The sequence below is a fragment of the Sorex fumeus genome, unplaced genomic scaffold (assembly GCF_029834395.1).
Source record: "Sorex fumeus unplaced genomic scaffold, SorFum_2.1 ptg000006l, whole genome shotgun sequence".
In the NCBI taxonomy this organism is placed as follows: Eukaryota; Metazoa; Chordata; class Mammalia; order Eulipotyphla; family Soricidae; genus Sorex; species Sorex fumeus.
This window is the reverse complement of record NW_026606063.1, coordinates 38,575,652-38,600,662: the sequence shown is the minus strand read 5'-3', so window position 1 is coordinate 38,600,662 and position 25,011 is coordinate 38,575,652. Positions and strand designations below refer to the sequence as shown.

General features: G+C 53.1%; 1 protein-coding gene across 1 annotated transcript; it reads left to right on the top strand.

The window, feature by feature from the left end:
• The first annotated feature begins 6,892 nt into the window (after nt 1–6,892).
• EMX1 (empty spiracles homeobox 1) lies at nt 6,893–24,524 on the top strand. Its single transcript, XM_056125292.1, has 3 exons — nt 6,893–7,744; nt 13,987–14,171; nt 23,980–24,524. Exons 1-3 carry the CDS (start codon nt 7,228–7,230, stop codon nt 24,145–24,147), a joined length of 870 nt encoding a protein of 289 aa, XP_055981267.1. The 5' UTR covers nt 6,893–7,227; the 3' UTR covers nt 24,148–24,524.
• The last annotated feature ends 487 nt before the right edge of the window (nt 24,525–25,011 follow it).

Here is a 25,011-nt window from a genome sequence, read left to right as displayed (position 1 = left end):
TGGTCAAGATCCCTCTACCAGAGGGAGCTGAAGATAGAGGCCTTCCTGGGGGGTGGGGTGAGTGTAGAGAAGACTAGACCTCTATGTTGAAAAGAAATAGTTCTGAGAAGTGATATTAGTATAAAGGTAAAGGTAAAGGTAAAGGTAAAGGCCCTCCCGTTGATCGTCGATTTGCTCGAGCGGGCCCAGTAACGTCTCCATTGGAGACTTTGTTGTTACTGTGTCTGGCATATCGAATACTCTCGGTAGCTTGCCGGGCTCTCCGAGAGGGGCGGAGGAATCGAACTCGGGTCGGCCATGTTGGCCACTTGTAAGGCGGAGCGATAGCACAGCGGGTAGGGCGTTCGCCTTACAAGCGGCCAACATGGCCGACCCGAGTTCGATTCCTCCGCCCCTCTCGGAGAGCCCGGCAAGCTACCGAGAGTATTCGATATGCCAGACACAGTAACAACAAAGTCTCCAATGGAGACGTTACTGGGCCCGCTCGAGCAAATCGATATTAGTATGCTAAGGCAAAAGCCTATTCAAAGAAGTCACTAATTTTGTTCTGTGGAACACTGAGCCTGGGTTCTCTACTTGTTCTGTTTAAGATTTTTAAAGTCCTGGGGCTGAAGCAATAGCACAGCAGGTAGGGCATTTGCCTTGCACGTGTCCAACCCAGGTTAGATTCCAGCATCCCATATGGTCCTCTGAGCACCACCAGGATTAATTCCTGAGTGCAGAGCCAGGAGTAACCCCTTTGCATTGCTGGGTGTGACCCAAAAAGGAAAAAAAAAAGATTTTTAAAGTCCTGGGGCTCAAGCGATAGTACACTGTGTAGGGCATTTGCTTTGCACCTGGCTGACCCAGGTTTGATCTCTGGCATCCCATATGGTTCCCCAAGCACCACCAGGAGTAATCTCTGAGTAACCCCTGAGCATTGCTGAGTGTGGCCCAAAAAAGCCAGAAAAACAAAAAGAATTATGTCCTGGGAGTCCAGAAAGACAGTCCAATGGGTAGGATGCTTGCCTTGCACATGGCTGACCTGGATTCCATCCCCAGAATCCTATATGATCCCTAAAGCCCCACCAGGAGTGATACCTGAGCACAGAGCCAGGAGTAAGCCGTAAGCACCACTGAGTGTGACCCAACCCTCCAAGGAGAGATTAATACTTTTCTTCACCTTTGCAAAAGCAAGATGTCTGTTGCAAGTCATCTTCCCAAATAAATATTTACTCCAACACCATACATCTCACACGAGAAAAATTTTTTTAAATTTTTTTATTTTTTTATTATTAGTGAAACACCATGAGGTACAGTTGTAGATTTACAAATCTTTGTGCTTGGATCTCGGTCATACCACGATCAAATACCCATCCCTCCACCAGTGCCCATTTTCCAACACCAGGATAATATCCCTCCCCCCATCCCCCCATCCCCCCCTGCCACTGTGGCAGGGCATTCCCTTTTGTTCTCTCTCTCTCCTTTTGGGTGTTGTGATCAGCAAAAGAGGCATTGAGTGGCGAACATGTTCAGTCCAGTCTACTTTCAACCTGCATCTCCCCTCCTGGGAGGATCCTCCAAACACCCTCCATTTGGTGTTCCCTTTTCTATCTGAATTGTCCTTTCCCCTAGAATACCCGGCTGGCCTCTAAGCTATGGAGTAATTCTCCTGGTGTTGATCTCAGCTATTCTTGGGTATTAATCTCATATTTTGTTATTTTATATCCCCCAGATGAATGCAATCTTTCTATGTCTATCCCTCTCTTTCTGACTCATTTCGCTTAGCATGATACTTTCCATATTGTACCACTTGTATGTAAAGTTCATGACTTCATCTTTTCTAAGAGCTACATAGTACTCCATTGTGTAGATGTACCAAAGTTTCTTTAACCAGTCATCTGTTCTTGGGCACTCAGGTCTCTTCCAGTTTCTGGCTACTGTAAAGAGTGCTGCAATGAACAAACAAGTGCAGATGTCACTTCGGCTACACATTTTGCCTCTCTGGGATATATTCCCAGGAGTCAAACGAGAAAATTTTAATTTGTTAATCCTCCCTACCCAAGATTGTATTAGCCAGTTGGGGGGAGGAGTCAAGTTCAAAATGTCTGGGTTTCTTTTCTATCTGCCAGAGGATCTGCAGGAGAAATTTTTAAGATGGAGACTAGATCCACCTCTCCTGTTTACACATATGTTTACTTCTCTTTTTTGTTGGAGTAAAATATTATATTTTCTCTCTAATTTAGGAAAAAGTCTTAAATTATGTGTCTCAAATTAACATATTCAGTTTACACACCTCTTTTCAGCATGTATTATATGCAGGGCATTGGGAACACAAGTAACAAAGTTCTCATGAAGTTGGCATTCTATATCATTAACTTCATGAACTTCTGACAATTTCTCTCCTATCAGAAACTGAACTGTCACATACACCTGAAAAATATTTTGGAGCAAAGCTTGGAGAGGAAAAATATAGAGCTACATAGAACTAGAACAAGAAATTCTGGGCTGAATTCTTGGGTGGTATCAGTATTATTATTATTATTGTTAATAATAGTAGTAGTGTTACAATTATTATTTGCAGTTCCAAGGATTAAATCCAAAGTCTCACACATGCAAGTGAAATGCTCTGCTTCTGAGTCACATATCCAACCCACTTTGGAGTTATCTGTAAATTGGTAGTTTTTTTGTACATTTTATTTTCACAGAATATATGTATTATATATTATGTATACAATATATATTGGTATTTGGGCTCACACCTGGTTGTACTCAGGGATCATTCCTAGCAGTACTCAGGAGACCATATGTGATGCCAGGAATAGAACCAGGATTGGGCACATGCAAGACAAGAGCTCAAAGCATTATACTACCTCCTTGGCCCCTTTTACAAAATTTCTTAATTCAGACCCCTCACGTGTCCAGCAATAAGTAGCCACTCATTGGACAGCACACCTTGCTAAAACAATAGGTAACATTTTTCAAATGCCTACAAGATGCTTGGCATTGCTTAAGTAAGTTGGTAGGAATAAAAACTCATTCACAGTGACTCCACCAGGCTGTTGTGCTTATTATTGTTCCTATAAACACATGTTATTTTAACAACATCACTAAAAAAAAGTTTTGACAATTTTGCAAGTCATTTTCCCAAAGTGATGGGGGTGGGGAGTGGGAAGCAGGTGGTGAGTCAAGGGGAAATGAAGGAGTTGGGAGGGATGGAAAGTTACTGAGGAAGTCTGACAAAGAAGAAAGAGTAACAGAGTAAAGGACACACTGAGGACAAGAGTTGTCACAGGGCAGGGGAACAGGCAGACGAATGGGGAGAGGAAAGAGAGTAGTGAAGGGTGTGAGGAGATGGCTGGTATGTAGCTTGGAGGCAGCTCTCTACAAGAGCCAGACAGACACAGAGGGTGCCTGGGCTGGGCTGGGGGTCGCCCTGCTCTACCAGAACTTCCCAGCGGTGCAGGTAGCAGAGAGAGGGAGGCACACACTCACACTTGATCCCGTAAGTGAGAACTGAGGGCTGGTGGGAGAGCTGGGATGCAATCTTCCTAGGATGAACTGAACTGAGTTGTAAAGAATGAAGGGAGTCTCACAGGACCACAAGACCAGGTGACCTGATGGATTGAGAGGAGAGAGTGAAGCTTTGGGGAAGGCTCTCCAGTTCCCCACAGGAGCAAGGGCAGAGTGCCTCGGAAATTAGCCTGGCGCAAGCTGAGGCAAGACGATTGGTTCTGCATCCCACCCTGAACCAGCGGAAGCATCAGGCTCTTCCAGAGAAACAGAGGTGTGGAGGCACTGATGTGGGGGCAGAGCCAGGTTGCCTGGTCCAGGTTACTGCCTCCAGGCGGGAGTTAGGCTCTGCTGGAGAGAGGAAGGAACTGGACGGCTGGAGATGGGAATCCCAGGAAAGCATGCTGACAGGTGCAGAAAGACAAGCTGCTGGAAGCTGTGTGGGGCTGGGGGCTCCCCAGAATAAAGAAGACGCTATCAATCTCTGTCTTGGCAGAGCTTTGCAGCCAGCTAGAGAAGGAGGATGGTGAGGTAGAGGGGAAGGACTGCTGGGGAATAAACTTGGAAGAGATAGCAGGCTTTGGTGAAGGTAGTGGGGTGTGGAGGGGCAGGGGAGAGGAAATGCATGAGATGGGAGAGCTTGGCAGAGACTGGGGAAGGGAGAGGGCACAGAAAGACACTGGGCAGGTTTGGGGGGTCTGGTCAATGATGCTGGATCCAGAACTCAGTAGCCCATATAGGCAACAGATTCTTAAACTCCAATCAGGGAAGTGATAAGGAGGGTAGGGTGGGGTGAAGTCCTAGGAGGAGCCCCGATAGAGGAAATCAGGTAAAGGATAAAAATCTAAGGGTGGAGAGGGGGAAGGAAGAGGGGGAAAGAGTTACACAAGATAAAAATCTCCAAGAAAGGCACTTGGGGTGGGAGTTGGGGCGGGAATGAAGGTAGAATTCAAGTCATCCAGCATCCGCATCTCCAAGCCTGTAGCCCAGAGCTGGCCCAGTCCGACGCGGACAGTGACCAGACAGACTGGACACTGATCCTGTGAACTGTTTCTTCATCTTTGAAATGGGGTCAGAGGCAGACAGCGGAACGTCCTAGTGTTGTGTAAACCCAGGAGCGGAGATGTCACCGTTGCTCTAGACTTGAGAGTCTGTACTGAGAGCACGGGAATGAAGACAGATATGGCCAGTGTAGAGGCAAGGGCCAGGAATATTCTAAGCCTCTCCAACTGCTCAGTTTAGCGAGTACGCACGGAGCGGAGGTTGAAGCATGGGGGTGGGCAGGAGCAGGAGGGGTTGCGGTTGAAAGGTGGGGTTCATCCTCAGGCTCGGGTGCAAGGATATAGGGTGGGTTCAACTTGCTCTGTTTCACGTTCCCTCCATCTCCGCCCCAAGGCCCAGGCAACGCTTATCCAAATGAACCCACGTCTCTGCGCAGATGTCGCGCCCACCAAATCCCCATCGTCCTCTTAAAAATAGAACGGAAGCCCCCTCGTTCTGTGTCTTGCCCAGCTCTGTACCCTCGGTCACTTCGTGAGACAGTAGGGTTCGCATCTGGTCGGGACTCCCACTCCACTCCAGGAGCAAAGGAGGAGAGGAAAGAAACAGAGAGAAAGTGGGGTGAGGGTGGGAGAGGCGGGGGCGAGAGAAAGGAGGGGGGTTGAATAGATGGGGAGGCTGAGAAAGAACTGGGTAGGAGAGAGAGAGAGCAAGCAAAGAGAACCCGAAAGATCCAGGGAAGCCTAGAAGGAAGTGCGGGATTCCGTAAAGATTCTTTCCGCTGCGCGCCTGAGGTGTCCGGGAGCTAAGGGGTCCCAGGTTCCCTGGGACGCGAAGGGCGCGGTCTCCTCCACCCCCCACCTCCGACCTTCAAGCCGCCCCCTCCCCACCTCGCCCAAGAGGGCTGGAACGGCTTCGGGGCGCGGGGGCTTTTCGGAGCACTGGAGTGGAAAATAGACTTTAACCTGCTTTGTGGCGCTGGTGGCGCCCGGGGCGCCCGGAGCGCTCCTGCGAACTGCAGCTCCGGGCGACTGCACGGGCCACTCCCAAGACCCGGCCTGGAGTTCCTGCAGCGTCCCGCGGCGCAGCACCCGACCCCGGGCCGCCAGGCACCCGGAGGCCACGCCGGGATCTGCGCGCCCCGCTGCGGCGCGGTCGCCGCGACCGTGCCCGGGGACCGGAGACGGCGCGCTCGGTGGCCCTCCGGGGGCAGTGCTCGCGTGCCGGTCTGCCTCCCCACCCTCCCCGGCCCACTTTGCGGCCTGGGCGCGGCTCTTTCTCCCCGTGGCCTGGAAGCAGAAGGGTGGGGTGGGGGGTGAAAAAGTTTCCCGAGCGCTGGCTCTCCGGAGCACCACGCACCGTCCCCTCGGGCAGCGAGTGAGCGAAATGCAAACTGGTCGGACAGAGTCGCCCGCAGCTCCCAGGTCGCGGGTGCGAGATGAGGATCGGGAGAGGGCAGGAGGCCACTGCGCTCCCGCGGTAGCCCGTTTTCTTGGGGATGAGTTCGGATTGCTCCGTCAGTCCTTTAAAGCCGTGTTGCCCGGCCCGTCTGCCTCTGAACCCGGCTACCAGCGAAGGCGGGCGAGGACGGCAGTTCGCCCCGCGCAGGGTGCGGAGCTGGGTCGAGGTGGCTGGGGGCGGGGGCGGGGGGACATCATCCACATCTAAATCCGCCGAGCTGGCCACGGCGGAGCCAAGGGGCTGCTTCCATGCCTTGAAAACTGGCTTGACAGCCCCGGGCTGACCGCTCCCACGACAGCTCCTTTTGCACTGTGGCCCCCGTCTTGGTCCGCGGGGGCGTGGGGGTGGGGGGGAGAAAAGAGCGTCTCCTTTCCGAACCAGTCCCCCGGAACACCCAGAAAACGCGACCAAAAGGCCACGACTCCAACCCGTGGCCCGGGAAACCCAGGGAGAGCGAGTGCGCGAGTCCCGAAGACCTGGGGCACTCGGGGGAACCTATTTGTTCCATTCCAAACAGTCACCTTCCCCTACAAGGATCCAAGTTGAATGAGAACTGAAACGACATCCTGGAACGAATCCAAAAGGGTTCGCTGAGTTGCACACCCCGGAGTGGGGCTGGAGTGTGTGTCCCCCCAAGCCCCGGGCCCCCCAGTCCCCTTCTTCGACTCTTTTGAGGGCTGGACTGGTTGTTGGCGGCAGCCGAACCCAGCCCAGGGCGGGGGCGCGCCGAGAAACCAGAGACCGCAGGGGTGAGGGTTGCGGGGCGGTGGTGGGTGATGGGGGAGAGACCTCGGTCGCCCCGCAAGGGTTCCAGTCCGGCTTTTGCCTCCGACTCTTGGCTCTTTTCCCCACCCGCCGTCCCTCGCCCCGCCCCACCCCGCCCCCCACCTTGGGGCAGGTGAGAGGCAGCCAATGGGCGAGCGCGGGGCAGGTGCCCGCTAACTCGCGCCTCGCACCCGGGCGGCCGAGGCCGGGCTGGGCAGTGCTGGGAGGACCCGGGGCGGGGGTCGGTCCCGACTGGACTAGGAAGGAAGGGGGCCGGGCTCGAGCCCCAGGCCGTAGAGGCGGCTTAGCAGCATCGCCCGGAGCCCACGCCAGTGCCCGCGCCGGGAGCTGCCCGCTCGGCCGCAGAGGCCGGCACGCCTAGCCGCGCGCGGTGGCCCGACTGCGCGTTCGCTCGCTCGCTCGCTCGCCCCTCGCAGCTCCGCGGCCGGCCAGCCAGCAGCGGCTGAGCGCGGGCGGGCGGGGGAGGTGAGGGGTGCTGGTGCAGTGTGCATGTGCCTGGCTGGGTGCACACCCCGCACGGCGGCGGCGCCAGGACGCGGAGCGCTCCCCAGAGCCCAGCTGCCTCGCTCGGCTCTGGCGGCCGCAACCATGTTCCAGCCCACAGCCAAGCGCGGCTTTACCATCGAGTCTCTGGTGGCTAAGGACGGCGGCACCGGCGCGGGCACTGGCGGCGGGGGCTCGGGTTCCCATCCCCTGGCGGCGGCCGCCTCGGAGGAGCCGCTCCGGCCCACGGCGCTCAATTACCCTCACCCTGGCGCGGCCGAAGCGGCGTTCGTGAGCGGCTTCCCCGCCGCCGCCGCGGGCGCCGGCCGCTCTCTCTACGGCGGGCCCGAGCTCGTGTTCCCCGAGGCCATGAACCACCCAGCGCTGACCGTGCACCCAGCGCACCAGCTGGGCGCCTCCCCGCTGCAGCCCCCGCACTCCTTCTTCGGCGCCCAGCACCGAGACCCTCTCCACTTCTACCCCTGGGTCCTGCGGAACCGCTTCTTCGGCCACCGCTTCCAGGGTGAGTGCCCACGCTCTGCCCACCTCTAGGCATCTGCCCGGCGCCCGCGCGGCGACGGCGCTGGGAGAAACCCGGGGGCGCGCAGGGCGGTTCAGAAGTTGTGCCGACAAGGCTGCGGGTCAGCAGACACCGCAGCCCAAGCCCGGAAGAGCCGCGCCGGACCGGTCCGTGCTCCAGCAGCTCTGGGTCCCTCCTGGAGAGCTAGATTAGGACCGCTCCCCACCCCGCCTCACTCGCAAGGCTTTCCCAGGACCGTAGGCTACCCGTGCGATCCGGTAGTCAAGCCCAAGCGCATCCTTCGAGCATTTTCCCGGTCCTTCCCGCGGCCTGCCTAATTCTCTCTCCCTGCCCCGACAGTTACAGCTCAGAGCGTGCAGACTCGGTCGCCCTCCCTCAGCCCGAGCTGGACCCAGAAACGTACTTGGCTAGCTCGCTCGTCCACCCAAACTCCCAGGGAACCGACCTCGCTGGCGCGTCCCTGGCAAGGGGAAAGTCCACCACGCGCCCTGGGTCTGTGGGAAGAAGGGGCAGCGGGGAGGACAAACTGGAAAGTTAATGTTCAGTACCGACTACCCCTGTGTTGAGATGTTTCTCGGAAACCTTGGCCCGACTACTCCAAGTCACACGTGCCTCTCGGGCCCAGGGTGGATAGGTTGGTTCTAATAAGCCGGCTTTCTCGGTTGATCGCCAGCTCCAGGTGCCCACCTGGCAGCTGTGGGACTGGCTGCAGTCCTCGAAGGCTGAGGTGGGTGGGGGGTGGGGGGTGACAGAGGGCTTTTAAGGTCGTGGGCATTCCTTGCCCCTTATCTGTACCAGGCAATGGATTTGCTAATGAAGATCCCCACTCTCTTACACACACACACACACACACACACACACACACACACCACGCACACATGCTTACACATAGGCACACAGGCACCCCACGTTTCAATTATTTGACTTTCCCAAAGGAGAGTTGTATTTTGTTTTTCCCCCCTTGAATAGTTTGTTTCCCCCACCCCTTGAATTTTACCCTTCCTTTTTTTCTTCCTTTCCTTCTTCTTTTCTCTCCTTTTCCTTCCTTCCCTTTTTCTTCCTTCCTCTTTTTTACCCTCCTTTCTTCCTTCCTCCCTTCTGCCTTTCCTTCCCTTCCTCCATTCTTCCTTCTGTTTCCAGTGGCCCTATTTTGTGGAGTAACTGTTAGACTCCGTTTTAATTTTGCCAGTGTAGGCTGGATTCAGTCTTGTAAGGTTCCATGATTCTGGGCCAGATGCACAGTTTTAGTAAAACCAATGAAAAGGCCAATCTTTGACTACTAGAGCTAATCTAATGGTAAGTCAGGTCTACATAATCTAAATTAACTGAATTTATGGCAGATATCTGAATAATAGGGGGGAAATACACTTTCGAACCTTTGGCTGTAACTGCCTAAATGTAACAGAAAAAGCCACTTTCTAGGGCCATTTATCAGTTTTCTTAGTCTCCTGGCCAGTATATACTGATCAAGTTAGATCATGTAATGACTTGAAAAAGATTGCTGTGGGCAGGGTTGCATTCCCCCTAAGGGATTTCAAAGATTTGTCCAAATTGGGGAGGCGGGGGTATATGCCTATGATGTCAGTTTCTTTGGGAAAGAAACCTTGTTAATTAAAACCAACGTTCGCTGAGAAAATGAAGTTTTTACTCAAAATTGAGCCAACCACCTCAGTCTTCTAAGGACAGCGTCTGGAGCCTGGGTCTCAAAATCTGGCGCCCAAGATCTGGGAGCCTCAGCGGTTCGCGAACCTCGGCCCCGGGCGGCGGGCAGCGAGGCGGACAGCGAGGACGCTTGGTGGAGACGCCCGGGCGGGTCCCTAGCCCTTAGCTACCCGCGGCGGCACCTCCCCAGCCGCGCCCTCGCTTGGGTCCCGCTCCGCTCGCACTCCTCGCCGCCTTTCCCACCGCCTGCCTCCACCTCGCGCGCCCGGGATGCCCGAGGACCATCTCGGCCTTGGAGAGCTGCAGCAGGGGCTCCGAGCACCCTCACGCCGGCGAGCTCCAGACGTCTTCCGCGAAAACTCCCCGTAGATCGCCGCGGATCCCCGAGCTGCAGTCGCTGCGGGCGCGTAGTGGAGTGGCAGATACGGTTGGATCTCTCTACCCAGAACCGCGCCTGCACGCGGAGATGGAGCCCCAGAGGGTGTGTTTTCGGACTCGGCAATCCTTAGGGGCATCGGAGGGCGACTTCTGGCCCCCTCGGAGACGTTTCGACTTGGAGACCCGCGATCGCCGCGCGGGCCGTGCGTTCTGCTGCGCCAGCCTTAGGCCTGGGGGCTGCCCGCTGAGCCGCCCCAGACCCTCCGGCGCCGCGTTTTCTAGAGAACCGGGTCTCCGCGATGCTCACTTGAGCCCCGCTGTAATGCACGCAACGAAACCCCACACGAACGAAAAGGAACGCGGCTGCGCTCCGCGCGTGGCGATCTCCAGCGGCGCCGCGGCCCCCGGGACACGGGGAAGCTGTTGCAAGCGCCAAAGTCTGCGCGGGAGGGTCGGGGCCAGGCGGCTGCACTCCCCGAAGCCCGGAGCCCAGGCTGGCTTTCGAGGTTTAAATGGGGAGGAACCCGCGGGGACGCGGAGCAGGTGGCCGCCCTTGGGCGCTGTTTCTCGGACGTCGGGAACTTTTTCAGGCCGCGAAGCCGCTTCGGGAGGGGACCGTGGGAGACTCAGCCCTCCCCTATCGCCACGGTAATGGGCCGGTGCTTCAAAGGCGCCTTTGTTCCGGCAGGAGGAGGGGAGGAGGTGATGTCTGCGGCCAGGCTGTCCGGGTTAGCCCCAGGCCCCTCTGGCCCGCCATCCGGCCGGCCGGAGTCTCAGGCCGGTCAGCTGGCTGCGCCTTCACCTGAGAGGACCCGAACGCCCTAGCTCCCACCTTCAGCCGCCTCTGTTCCTGCCTGTCTCTATCGCTAGTTCCCAGTCAAAGTGCTCCAGTGCCTTAAGGAACGTCAGGAAGAGGATGGAAACGGGCTGAAGGGCAGGACTCAATCCTTTACTCCAGAGACAGTCACAGAGCCCCTCTACATTTGCCCACCTGTCATTGTGAAACCCTCTGGCCACTCTCACCTCGTGGATGGGGTCAACCTCTTCCAAGCAGGCTACCCTCAATACCTGACCCCCATCTGTGCAGCCCTTGGGGGTCCAGCTAAAAGAAAAGCAAGCCTTGGTTGAGGTATCTTCCCCGCAGCCCCCCCTCCCCCCCACACACACAGAAGTGGATTCCAAAGGCATCCACCATGTCCTCACCAACAGGGCAACAATGTAGCTCTCGATCCAATTCTCTCTGGGTGATTGGTTTTGTGCTCGGACATCCTCTTATTGAGAAAAAGCTCTGCATCTTGAGAAATCAAACAACCTTCCATCACTTCTCTCAGCATCTTAAATAATCTCCCTGTCCTTTTGATATTCCGTGGCTGGGTCTGAAAGACCTTGTATTTCGGCTCTCGAATATGGATAAAGTCACAGGACATGTGCAGTCTGCAACAGGACATAGGGGTATCCTCATCATGAGATCACCCCCATTCTATGCACCTACTCTTGCCTCTAAAACAGCCTTTTCACGGATGGGCAATATTGTCGTTGGGTGCGGGGGGAAGGGGAGGGTTGTGCTGGAGCAGTCCTGGGCGTCCAGAGTCACTATGGGTACAATAGGAAGGACAGATTCTGTTAGTTGACTTAAAGAAGGTATGTGTGTGTGGGGGGAGGGGCATGATTTTTTTTCTTTCTGGAAAGGGACCAGTAGGCCAACTAAGTTTGAAACTCTAAGTTTGGATCTAAAATAAGCAGGATTGAGTCAAAGGAGCATGTCAAGGAGTAGAGAAGTTTGGTGCTTCTCTTCCCTTCTTCCCTTCTTCTTCCTCTTCCCCCGACTCTTTGGGCTCATGAAGATAAGAACAGAGAACTAACCTCTTCCCCACAAAGCGGCTGTTATGCTCCAGAATCAGAACATGGCCATCACCTTGTATATCTTATGTAGATAGATACTCTAGCCCTTTGTTGCCCTGACACCCCTGTATTTTGGGTCCCTCACATCTCTCCTGTGGGTATCTCACTTCTGAGGAACCTGGGTCAGAGTTACTGAGACCAAACCCTGGGGACACGCATGAGCCAGGCTCTCTCCCCACTTCTTTAGTGCCCTCAACCCCAGGAGACCACTAAACTACTGCTAGGATTTCACCGGGACTCAGATGATGTTGTTTTTGGAAATGATTTGGTTTGATGTCAACAATATGAAAGAATTTGCTTCTTATCCGCCTCTCCCACCTTTCTTGAGTCTATCATAATGGGCCCCTCACTTTGATTGTCCTTCTTTTCCTGTCTGGATGAGCCTCCCCTTTTTTTCCTCCCCTCTCTGCCAGACCGCTTCCCCTGACCATCTATCTTTCTTCCACCACTACAAGTAAACTTCTTTTCACTCAGGCCTGGGTACCCATGGCCAGGCTGTGCCTTGTCCATCTCCCTGTGATTCAATCTCCCATTCCCCCCTCCAACTCCCTTTTTATAGCATCACAGAGCCATCCACTGTAAATTAATGAGGTGACTGAAAGTCAGAGACTTGTTTCTGTCAGGGGCTTTGTCTCCCCCACCCCCAGTCTAAGACACTGATCTTTCCTTTCTTAGACTTTCCAGTTTCTCAGAAAAAAAAAAAAAACAGCAGTAAAGCTGCCATATATAGGTGTCCAAAGCCCAGAGACTTGAAAAAACTAATGTAAGGCAGTTTCTACCAGCAGAGGGACATGAACAGTTACCTGAGAGTTTTAGCAATCGCATCTCTCCGTGGCGTGTGCTTGTTTCCCTTACAGAGATAGTTCCAAGGACAGAAGTTCTCAATGGAGTTATCCAAACAGTTGTCTTAAGAACAAAACAGCAGGTCAGATGGAGTCACACCGGTGCCTGTTACTGAAGAAATTAATTGGATCAGTCAGTCTCCAGAGCTAACTGTCAAAACATTCCATCAAGGGCTCTGTGTTGTTGGTCAGTCAGGGGGATCGCTGTAAGCACCAGAGACTCCATAGGTGCTGTTGGGGTCTGTTTTGATTTTGTTTGCGTGGGCAGCCAAGTCAGAGACTGTGTGATGGCCCCTGCCTGCCCCTCCCCCCTCACTCAGGCTGGGGGTCTGAGTCTTTGGCCTTTGTGGGTTCCTGATTTCCTACCCGTGTCCCTCCTCCTGTATGTAGGACTGGCTCCCCACGATGACCAGCGTTTGCTAAGGGATAGTGTGTTCAGGGAACTCTTTGAATCTCTTGTTTGGAGATGGGAGACAGTGAGAGTAGGGAGAATGGAACATATATTTACTCACGCCCATGCAGAAACCAATATATCTATATCTATATATATTAGAGTGAAGGAGGACATGTAGATATTTATACAGTAGATATTTATACATGTAGATATTATACAGCACGGGACTATTCAGGGATGATGCAGGGCCTTTTCCCCACCAGAGAGCAGTAAGAGTCTCCCAGCTGTAAAGGTTGTTACCTGAAGGCTGGTGGGAAGCGCGGGAACATCTGACCTCAAAACCCCCTAGGTACTGCCCAGACTTGAGCCTATTTGTACTATTGCAAGTTTGAGCCTGGGTCTTGGGGCAGGAATGTCCATGGCGCTAGTAGTAGCCTGAGCATTTAGCAGCAAGTTTCACTGAAGCAGGGGTGGAAAGAGAGCTGCTTGGGTTCCGTCTAGTCCCAGATCTGTGCTGGGCAGCCGGGTTGCAAACAGCCCTGCTAGTCCTCTTATCACGGCCTCTCACCCCGCCCAGGCTTCACTCTAGCCCACTCCGTGGGCGATAAGCCCCAACCAGTTAATTAAAAGCAGATCATGGGGTGGGATGGGGGTGGGGAGTGGACAAAGACCGGAAAGGGAGCAGACTGCTTGGAAAGGGTGAACAAAGAGACCCAAGTGACTTCTTGCACTGTGGCCTCTTGCACTGTGGTGGCTCCAGACACTGTGGCTGAGCTGGTCTGCACTCGTCTTCCCACCCAACGGTGTGGGATGCTGCCCAGCGGTGGTGGTGGTTCCCACGAAGAGCTGACTGAGGTGCAGAGGTGTTTGGGAGCCAAGTGGACGGAGGGAAGGGGTGGCAAAAGAGAAAGTGTGTTTGTGTTGGTGAGAAGGCTCTCCAGGATAGGAGAGTGGGGCGCCAGGGCCACGCTTGACCGGCGGCGGCTAACGGCGCCCCTTCTCTCTGTTTGTACCTGCGTGTGTTGCCTTCGGTGGCGCGGCCGCAGCCAGCGACGTGCCCCAGGACGGGCTTCTCCTGCACGGCCCCTTCGCGCGCAAGCCCAAGCGGATCCGCACGGCCTTCTCGCCCTCGCAGCTGCTGCGGCTGGAGCGCGCCTTCGAGAAGAACCACTACGTAGTGGGCGCCGAGCGGAAGCAGCTGGCCGGCAGCCTCAGCCTCTCGGAGACGCAGGTAACCATCGCTCCCCTCTGCCTCCCGTCCTGCCTGTCCCCCACGACCCTCCATCCCCACCAGCCAGCTGGGCCCCGGCCCAGGTGGAGGTGGAGGCTCAACTGCCTGAACGGTCAGGACGGACCTAAGTCCCCTGCCGTGGCCAACTCCAGCCCCGTCGCCGCCGTCCCCAAGTCACCCACCCCCGAGGCGCTCCCGCATGACCCTCGCCTGCGTTCCGCTGGCAAAGGTTGCGAGACTTTAACGGGGCTCTAAGGACCCAGGGGAGGAGGAGATCGGTGCTGATTCAGTCAGCTTGCTCCCGAACCAGAGTTGGTGCCACGGAATGAGGAGGCATCGCGAGGCCGCAGAGCCAGGAACCCTCAGACTGCTGTCCGCCGAACCCTGACCGCTGCGGCGCGGGTGTGCCCGGACTCCGCCTGACTCAGCCCTCCCCCAGCCGGGGTTCTAGGGTGTGCACGGTGTTGGTGGATTTCGGTGAAACCCAGGCCTTTCCCGCACTGGTCCCAGCTGGGCTGCTGGTTCTCGGGCAAAACTGGCTGCGCCAGCGCGGGCGTGGTGTGGGGAGAGAGCGCACGGGTCATAAACCTCCGAGGCAGAGAGGCTGCTCCGGACGCGCCTGCCGCGCCGGGATGGAGGGTCTGCGCGCGGGCTGGGCGGTTGGTCGGGCAACGCCGGAGCGGCTGGTGCAGGCGGTGCGCGTCGTGCGATGGGCCTGGGAGTGGGAGAAAGTCGAGTCTGGGTAGTCAAGGCTGGTTTTGGTCTCTCCAAGTGCTGCTGCTGCGTTGGGGAGGAAATGAACTCCAGTTTGTTGAAAGACTTTGAACTGGGTATAATGACAATGAACGCCTTAGTATCTTTGCAACTGATGATTGAGGTGTGTGTGTGTGTGTGTGTGTGTGTGTGTGTGTGTGTGTGTGTGTATGTGTGTTTAAATAACTAGATGAGAGTTTTGGAGGCAGATCTGGTCTATTGTAAGTAAAGACTTTACCATAAATAAACCCTGCCGCAGGGTCTGATGAGCTGCGCGCTGGGTCTCCTGCTCCTGGAACTGATTGCAGGGCCAGCCTGGGCCTGGGAAGACTTGACTCCCTAGTTATCACTCAGCCCCACAGACTGGCAAATGGAAGAGGTGGACTCGGTCCTGCTGGAATTCGTCTTCTGCTCCCTTTTCCCGCTGCCTTGACACCACCCCCAACCCCTCCACACTAGTCTCCAAGAGAGAGGGGGCTCCAAGCTGGGGGTGGTGGTCTGGGGTCTCCTAGGTAGCAGTGAGGATGGAAAAGGAGCTTCCTGGGGAGACCCACACCCAACTCTTCCCCACTCCCTATGGATCCTCACCCATCCTCCAATCTTTTACCATCCTGTATGGCTGACGACCCGCGCACGCAGCTCCTTTCCTCTGGAGGCAGAACCTGGTTCTTCCAGCTTTGCAAGCTAACTGTGGACGTAAATCAATGGAGTTGACTTTAAACACAAATATATTCCAATTAATAATGCTCTCTTTGCCTCCCAGAAAAGTGTTTTGAAACTGTCTCTTAAACAAGGTTTAAGAATGGCTAATGGTTATAGTTAATTTTATTTAAAAATAATTGCTATTTCCATTGTAATTGAATTTCCATTGCAGAAGTGTAAGTAAACTAAATTGTTTTACAACCCCACCACCCACAGATTAACACTTGTTGAAAAAAAAATCTCATTGCTTTCTAGAACTTTCCATATTTTAGTTCAGTGAGAGCATTGTAAATAGACTTTTCGTTAACATTGAGCCTGGTTGCTTGTCAGTATTAGCCCCTAACAATGCTAGTTAATAAATGTAATGACCACGTCTTTCATTTTTATTATTTCAAACCTACATTTAAGAGAAAAAACTTAATTAGAATATATCCAACTTTGCTATCAAAACTCATAGTTAATCTTGTGAATTGGTTTTAGAATATAAAACATACAAACAAAAAATATGAACAAAAGCTATAGCAGGGTTGATCTTGAGAACCCGCCTTATAACAGCTTATCTGTCCAGGTACAGACTAGGTGTAGAGAGAGATAGACAGACAGACAGACAGACAGACAGACAGACAAAGCACAGAGCTTCTTAGACAGGCGGATTTTTATCTCTGCCTCCTACTAACTGGGCAACCTTTAGTAAGTAACTTAACCTCTTTGAGCTCTAGTGTTTTAATCCAAAAAATAGGTTGTTTAAAGATTAAAGGCACCTACCATTAACTCAAATAATATTAACTTTTCTTCTCAAACCTTCCCTTGGTTTAAAGAAATATGTGAGGTTGGTGTTATTTTAAAAACACCCAAACCTGGACTTCTCGACTCTTAGCCCAGTATTCTTTCTGCCATGTTGTCTTCTCCATCAGAATTATCCGTCACTCATAACTTGTTATTTGAACCCAAACAATGCAATTATCTATCATTTAACAGTATTTAGCATGACCTGGCATTTCCATCTACCAGCTGTTTGTCACTCACTTCCAACTGTCTAGCCCTCTGCCCTCTGCTTCTACTGTCAGCATCTGTATTTGTCTCTGGAGCGCTCTAATCTAAGCCTGTCATCAAAGTAGATAGAGCTTTAGCTTTTATTTATTTTTATTAAGGCACAGCGATTTACAAAGTTCTTCACAGGCGAGTTTCAGACATTCAATGTTCCATGAGCAATGCCACCACTAGTGTCAACTTCTCTCTACCAGTTTCCCTCCCACCCCACAGCCTGTCTCCCTTACATGCCCATTTTTAAGTTTGGTTGTAGTTTGGATCTCAGGCTTTCAGCTTTGTTGGTTCTGTGGTTCATATATATAGATAAATACTATACTTCTACACCACCAGGGTATCTGCTCTTGCTCATTATCTTCTGTCTGCATTTGCTTACAGGTCTGCTCCCCATCCCCACCCCTACCCGTGTTACTTTTCTTTCCTGTCTTTCTCAATTCTATAATCTAGAGACTAGGTTTCCTTAGGTGTCCCCCTTTGATACTTTGATTCCCTTCTCCTGTTATTTTATAAACCACAGATTAGTGGTTTATAAGATCATCTGGTATGTGTCTTTCTTTTTCTGACTTACTTTGCTTAACATGATATCCTCCAGTTCCATCCAAGTTTCAGTGAATTGAATAATTTTATCCTTCCTTGTGGCTGTATAGTACTCCATTGTGTGTATGTACTATGCCTTCATTATCTACTCAACTGTCATTGGACAGATAGGTTGCCCTTTTTTATGTAGCCAGATACTTTGTGCTCATTCATTAAACTACTTCCCCAAAGCTAGTGAATTTAAATTTCCTATGAATTACACCTCTTTTTTCCCTACCAGTGTCTCTTATTCACCCACCTCTATCTCTTTACCATCTATTCTGTTTTATTTTCTGTGTATCTGCCACTCATTATTAATTTTCATCTCTGTAGATTCAATTAGCAGCTATTGGTAAATTTCTATATCTGCTGGCGGTTATCTATAATCTCACAAGCTCTGACTTTGACTTATTTGGGGGCCTCTAACATGTGCCTGTAAGATTAGATGAAGTGGACTCTGGGTATCTCTCCAGCCCAGAGTTTCTGGCTTACATATATTCTACGTCTCTTTGTTGCTACATAATCCCCTGTAAGTGCTCAGAACTCACAGCATATCTCCCACACAACATAATATGCACGGGCCTTTGCTGTTAATTGCCTGCCATTTCCAAATGCCAATCTGCAAACCAGTTGCATGCAAAGAAATTTTACAGCAGAGATTCCTGGACCCCACTCAGAACTCTCTTAGGAGTTCCAGGATAGGACCCAGGAATAGTTTTAAAAACCGTGATTTTGATTAACAACAGTCCAATTCAGACCTGGGAGGCCTTTTTATTTCTTTCTGTACCCTAGGGACCTGACTCAGTGGCCAGCTGTAAATACATATATATATATACACACATATATATATGCATATATAAACAAGTATTGAAAGAATGGAAAAATTTCTCTTGCTTGCATACATATGCATAGGTTAACTTTATCAGTCATTCCCCTTGCTCTCAGCTCCCTCTTTGTCTTCATACTTGCTCTTGCCCTTTCACAGTTTATCTAGAGGATGGGTTTTATCCACCAGACCATGGGAAAGTTAAGCAGATCAGCGAGAGGATCTTCATCCAGAATTTGGGAATCTATGCCGGCCCAGTGCTCAAGCATGGCATGCTGGGAAGTGGGGCAGCCCAAGTGGCTTTGTTGGGGTGGGGGCAACATATTGGGGGTGACAGTGGTTGGTCCAAGAGGTAGAGGGAGCAGCCCTGGGAAAGGGCTTGTTTTCCCTCTGCCTCTAGTTACTTGCCTTTTACTGCCATACTAAAACCCTAGAGGTCAGCCTGGAAGATGCCCATCTGGTCTTCAAACCTGTTGACTGGCAGGGGCAGAACCAGGCCTGGGTAAGATCAGAACTATGAATGTGTATGGTGGGTGTGTGGAATATGTGTGTGCCATCGAGGCAGGCCATTGATTGTGATGGTGCTATCACGTGCCCACATAGATGCCACAGGCATCCGGGTGACATGGAGTGAGTCTGACCTGCATGCTTCTGTGCATGTGTGGTGGTGGGGAAGGGGGGCATATTCGGTTTTGGGGAATCAGAGGAAGCATTTGGTTTCTCTGAGCTGACTGATTGGTCAGTGTTTCTTGCTGCCTCTCCTGCCCTGAACAGTTCAGTGGTGGTTCTTGGTCTCCTCTGGCTGTGATTTTAGCTGAGCTGTGAACACAAAGGACACAGAAATAGTGCCGTTGGCCTTGGAAGTGCCTCATTTAATGGTGGGTAAAAGGCAAAATGTGCCCTTAAGGGACATGTGTAAAAGCAGTGATTAGAGACCCTTAAGGTCAGAGCAGTGGCTGAAGTCACACCAGATCTTTGTGTAGGGATGTTTAGGATCCCAGGTTGGTGTGAAGGAACCAGCCTAGAGTTGGTTTGAGGTGGTCAAAATAAGATAAAGTAGGAACCATCAAGTCTGGCTGCTAACATGGGACCCCAAAGTGAAGGGGCAATTTTAGACACAGGAGTGTGTGGTTACCTGCCTTTGGTTAAGGAAACTTCTAGAAGCTCTTGTCTGCTCTGCCTTAGGGCACATTTGGGAGGTGAATGAGTAGGAGATATCCAAGTGAGTAGCATCTCAAGAAGAGACCAGAGAACTTTTTTCTTAGTTTGGTGTGTTCGGAGTTAGACTCATCTCTTCTTGAAGTCTTGGTTGTTCTTCTGGAGCTGCATCCCTGACATTCTATGAGTCCAGGGTGAGCAGGAAGGAAGGGAAGAGAAATCAGGAGCGATATGCCGAGGACAGGGTCCGGAGGAGGCAGGAGGATCCAGTGATGTTTCCCTGAAACTGAGGATGGTTTGAGGCTGGTCTCAACTCTCAGCCTGGTCTGAGAGGAAGCAACCAGAAGGATTGGGAAAGTTAGTATCACAATTAATGGGGGGGGTAGAAGTGACCTCACTTTGGTGGGATGAGCATTGAACTTGGCATGGCATTGGGCTTGAGTGGAAGGAGCCACTCATGTGATCAAATGAGATAAAATGGATCTCCAAGGAGAGGACCAGAAGGAATGGAAGGAGAACTGCCAAAGGGTAGCTGGATTGATGTCTCCAAGCACATTCTATCACTAGAAATTTCTGTGTGTCTGAGGATGACATGGGGAGATTTAAAGTGGAAGAGATAGCAGTGGGACATGAGTCACTACTTCGTGTATCACAGCTGACAATACAAGAATATAAGGATATTTGAACTTTTGAGGAAAGGACAAGGATTCTCCTGAACATGCGGGCGCCTGAAGCCATAGCTCCTTGAATTTTGGATGGGCTCTGACTGAGGAGTGGCAGAAAAGAAGATTAAAAAACATGACTCCTCCAGAGCAGCAGATCAGGCAAAGGCAAAATCTGAAACATTGGCTGGAGCTAGAGCTTCCTTGTTTTTGTTGTTTGTTTTGTTTTGGGGCCACATCCTGTGGTGCTCAGGGGTTATTCCTGACTCTGCACTCAGGGATCACTCCTAGCAGGCTTGGGGGACCACATGTGTTGCCCGAGATCAAACCTGGATCAGTTGCGTGCAAGGCAGATGCCCTATTCTCTATACTATCACTTTGGCCCCTGGAGCTGCCTTGTTTGTTAGTGCTTTTGTCTGTCACTCCGGCATCAGCACAAGCATCTTGATGGGTGCTCTAATGGACTGGTGCATTCTTACATCTATTCGTACATCTGTTCATTCAGCAGTTTCACCTTCATCATCTTGCTGACCCTTGTCCCCTCCAACAATGCTTATCCCTCCCTCAGCTTCCCCTAAGAAGTGCTTAATTCACCTCATAACATGAAGAATTAAGAAGTTACCCTGTTGGACCATGGAGATAATATAGGGGGTAAGGCACTCGCCTAGCATGCAGCCAACCCAGTTTGATCTTTAGCACTACATTTGGTCTTCTGAGCACTGCCAGGAGTAGACCCTGAGTAGTCATGAGTCTTCCCTAGGTGTGGTTCAAACTATCCTGCCCTCAATAACCGACTCTCTGTATAAATGTTTGCTGAACTGAGTCAAGGAAAGAATTCCATTTCTCTAGCAGTGTGCACTTTCCAGAACCCCTTTATAATTATATGTCAATCTTCCATCCTTGAAATTAGTATCTGTTTTCCGGGTCTGACTTGGACACCCCTTACCTAGAGCTTTGGGGTAGGTCACCTCTCCTCTGGCCGACTGGTGGATCCTGGCTACCTGAACTCTGCCCACTGGGTCTCAAAAGCCAAATAACACACCGGTTAGCTTCTTAGGGTTCCCATAATCTGGACAGAAGACTGAGGTTCTAACAAAGAAATTAATGCACTAGGCTGAAGTGAGGAAGGTCATGGTTCCTGAGACAGAACAAAAAAAATATTCGAAGGAAGCTGAAACATCCAGGCAGTGTTCTGAAGGCTAAGTAAGCATATTCCAAGCCAAAGTGGAGGATCTTGTTTTCTGTTTTGTATTTTGTTTTGTTTTGGGGCCACACCTGGCAATATGCAGGGCCGACTCCTGGCTCTGAATTCCAGAATCTCTGCTGGTGGTGCTTAGGGGACCATATGGGATGCCAGGGATTGAACCCGGGTTGCTGCGTGCAAGGCAAATGCCCTTCCCTCTGTACTATCACTCCAGCTCCCAGGTGGAAGATCTTGAAAGGATCAGGGTTATCTGAAAAAACCAAAGGATGTTTAGGAAGGTGGGGACTTGGGAAACTGCAAAGAAACTCCCCTCAAACCCAGAGGAAGCAGAGATGGGTGAAGAGTTCCTCTACTCAATAATCCCGGGGATGAATTAGGGGGGATAGAGAGGAGCTATGTGTGGGTGCTGGGTAGGGCGCAGAAGAGGCACAGGCTCCTTCTGAGTCAGCATCCATGCCACATGGTCTGGTTCCTTCCTAGACCTTCTGTCCTCTTCTTCAGCTGTGGGTTATGACCCCTTCTGGGGCTTGCCTCATAAAATATGGGGGACACTAGGCAATAGTGAAAGGTTTGTGAATGTGCAAACACCCAAACCGAATGCAACACCAATTGCATCATGAACTCCAGGTGTTTCTGGCAGTTCCTACCCAAGTTGCATTTCTGGGGTGAGGAAAAGGGGTACACTAGAGTTGCTGGCTGGGTTAGAGGGGCCATGAGGTTCCCTATTCTTTATGAGAAGAGAATAGTTCTTAGTCACCATTACTGGTCAGGCATTAAGGACAATCCCAAGATGTGAAAGCAGAAAGATAAGCCGCCCCTTCTTTGAGTACATTTCCTTCTAGTCTTTCCCCTCCATGTGTAGATTCTGTTTTTCCATGGTTGTGATCACACTGTGCCCAAACTGTGCATCTTGCCTTTTTCCCACTGATATTACTAAGTCACCAGCATCCCCATGTTATTAGTCTTTGTAAACAGCATCTGGACGCTCAGCCCAAGGCTGTTCTCCGGAAGATAGCCAGGCTGCCGAGGGAGAGGGTGGACGGCCCTGTTTCCAGAGCGCTTCCCTTGACCCTGCTGGTTTTCAGGGAGAGCGTCCCTAGATCCACGTTTCATGGGGAGCTTCCAGGCACCTGCCCCTGGCCTGAGGACCTAGCCAGGACCTAGCCCGTGCCTGGCGTTCCAACTCGGCAGTGTCCTTCCTTCAGGCTGGGGACTAGTCAAGAAGAACAGGCAGCACACCCAGGACTGGAGGCGAGTGACTGTTGCTTACCTTGGAAGAAGATTTGGGAGCAGGGGGTGGAAGATGCAGAGAGGAACCCTCCCGAGCGCCAGCCCCGTTGCCCCATCACCAGGCTGCCCATCACGCCCACAGCCCGCCCCTGGGTGCTCAGGAAGGCTGCCCCAGCCCGTATCCAGCCCTGAGTCACGCACATGCCTTGCGCAGGAGGCCGGGTGAGCTCACCCGCCTACCGGCTGGTGCACATACAGCGGGCTCCGGGGTTGGGGGCTGGAGCCAGGCTGGCTGCCAAACTGTTGTGCTGAGAGGCACCTGGGGCACCTCGCAGCCCAAGCCCAAGGAAAGGGGCATGAATCCAGGTGTCACTCCAGCTGAGACGGGTCCTGCAGGCAGGGGGCTTCAGGGGAAGGCCACCCTCTCAGCCAGCCACGGAGGCCAGGCCCCTGGCTTCTGGCTTCTGAGCACCGCCCTCCCCAGCAGGTTTCTGGCGCTAAAGCCCAGGAGGTTCCCTGGGGCACTGCCAGCACCCCCAGGAAGCATCTCTGCTGTGGATGAAGGAGAGAAGCTTGGCGACCTGAGTGCAGGAGGCACTTGGTGCTGGCTCAGTACCGGGCCCACCCACGCCCTGAGGCTGGTCTGGTGGGACCTGGGCGTGGGGGGCTTCAGGAGGAGTGGGAGTTGCTGAGTCTCTGGGAGTCCTCCCAGAGGCTTCCCAGGGCTGGGGAGCAGGGAGAAGGGAGAGATGAGTCAAGGTGGGCGGGAGGCTTCCCCCAATTCTGGTCACCCCCTCCTCACAAGGGATGGCTAGTGGGTTTCTTTCAATCCTCCCCTACCATTCTCTCCTTTTCTGACCCAGGAGTGGGGAGTTTCAGTATTCAGGGGCTGGAGCAATAACGCAGCGGGTAAGGCATTTGCCTTGCACGCGGCCAACCTGGGTTCGATTCCCAGCATCCCATATGGTCCCCTGAGCACCACCAGGAGTAATTCCTGAGTGCAGAACCAGGAGTAACCCCTGTGCATCGTCGGGTGTGACCCAAAAAGAAAAAAAAAAAAAGAAAAGTTCACTGCTGCTGCCTATGCTTTTTCCTGCCATTGCTCCTGTGGCCTGGCCACATCCGAAAGAGCTGCAGAGCCTGGTGCTGAGGGGCAGGAAGTCCAGAGCACAGACACCCCAGTGCCAGGGAAGTAGGAGGCACAGGCCCACGCCCCAGGGGGTGGATTTCAGACTGTCCTGAGGAGCTGAAACTCAAGACCTCCCCATCTTGGATGTGACGAGGAAGAGAATGGTCCTCGAGAGCCTGAGAAGGCATCCCCTGGGGAAACTGCCCAGCTGGGGGGCTCTGAGGCAGAGGCAGGAGCAGAGAGTCGGGCAGTGCTCTGCGCCCTGTGTGGACGCCACCTCCAGCCCAGGGCGCCACGGCCCCTGGCCCCTCTGTCTTGGCCTCCGAAATCCATCCGGCCCAAGCTGTGGCTCTTCCTCCTCCTCCCATTCATACTTCACATCAACCTAGGAGGAGCCTTTTTTTTTTTTTGCCTCTTTTCAAGAAGCCACCAGAGACCATATCTGGGGGCTCCCCCACTGCTCCTGGGCGGGGCTAGGGCCTCCCGATGTTTCTCACCTGTGCCCTCCCTCCCCGGACCAGGTGAAGGTGTGGTTCCAGAACCGGAGGACCAAGTACAAGCGGCAGAAGCTGGAGGAGGAGGGCCCCGAGTCTGAGCAGAAGAAGAAGGGTTCCCACCACATCAACCGGTGGCGCATCGCCACCAAGCAGGCCAACGGCGAGGACATCGATGTCACCTCCAATGACTAGGGTGGGCAGCCGCGACCCCGTGAGGGCAGAGAGCTGTGCGCTGCTGGCCAGGCCCTCGGGTGGGCCTGGCTAGACTCTGGCCACTCCCCGGCCGGGCTGAGGGGAGACCTCGAGTCACGGCCCCCATGGGCATGGAGCCAGGGGCCGTCACCGACAGAGGGACAAGACACGGGCTGGCTGAGCCCTGGGACCGCACGACCTCCTGAGAGAGGTGCCTGCCTGGCAGGCCGCCGGCCACTGCAGCCGCTCTTTCCTGAGCCCCTTTTTTTGGTTTCGATGCGTTTCTGTTTTAATTTATTTTCCAGGCGCCCACTGTAGTTCCTAGTGATCCCCTGTGTCTCCCTTCCCTATGGGAATAATAAAAGTCTCTCTCGTAATGGCCTGGCATCCAGCTGCAGCCCCAGAACTGGGGACCCAGCCTAAGAGCCTGGTGGGGAGCTGTGGGGGGTCCCTGGAGACTCTCTCTATTAGCTCCTGTTCTTTGTTTGGGTTCTGCTCAGGCTTTTCCACACTTATTGAGGTGTGTGTGTGTGTGTGTGTGTGTGTGTGTGTGTGTGTGTGTATGTGTGTGTATGAACATATGTACGTGCTTGCGGGCTTCTCCAGGCTTCAGGACCCCCCAGTGGAAGAGAAGCCGAAGAGGGAAGAGAGGGACTGGGGATGGGGCGCCCCGTTTCACAGAGGCTGGTGTTCCGGGCCCAGCCCTGGCACCCTCACACAGGTCCTTGTCTTCGAGCTTCAGAAATGAGCTTGAGGCTGGGCCTGTGACTGCTTCCCACAGACTCAGAAGCTTCCAGTCTAGAGGGAGCCCCAGGCCCAGCCTGACCAGCTCATTGGCTCTTGCTGCCCTTCTGGCTGTCCCTG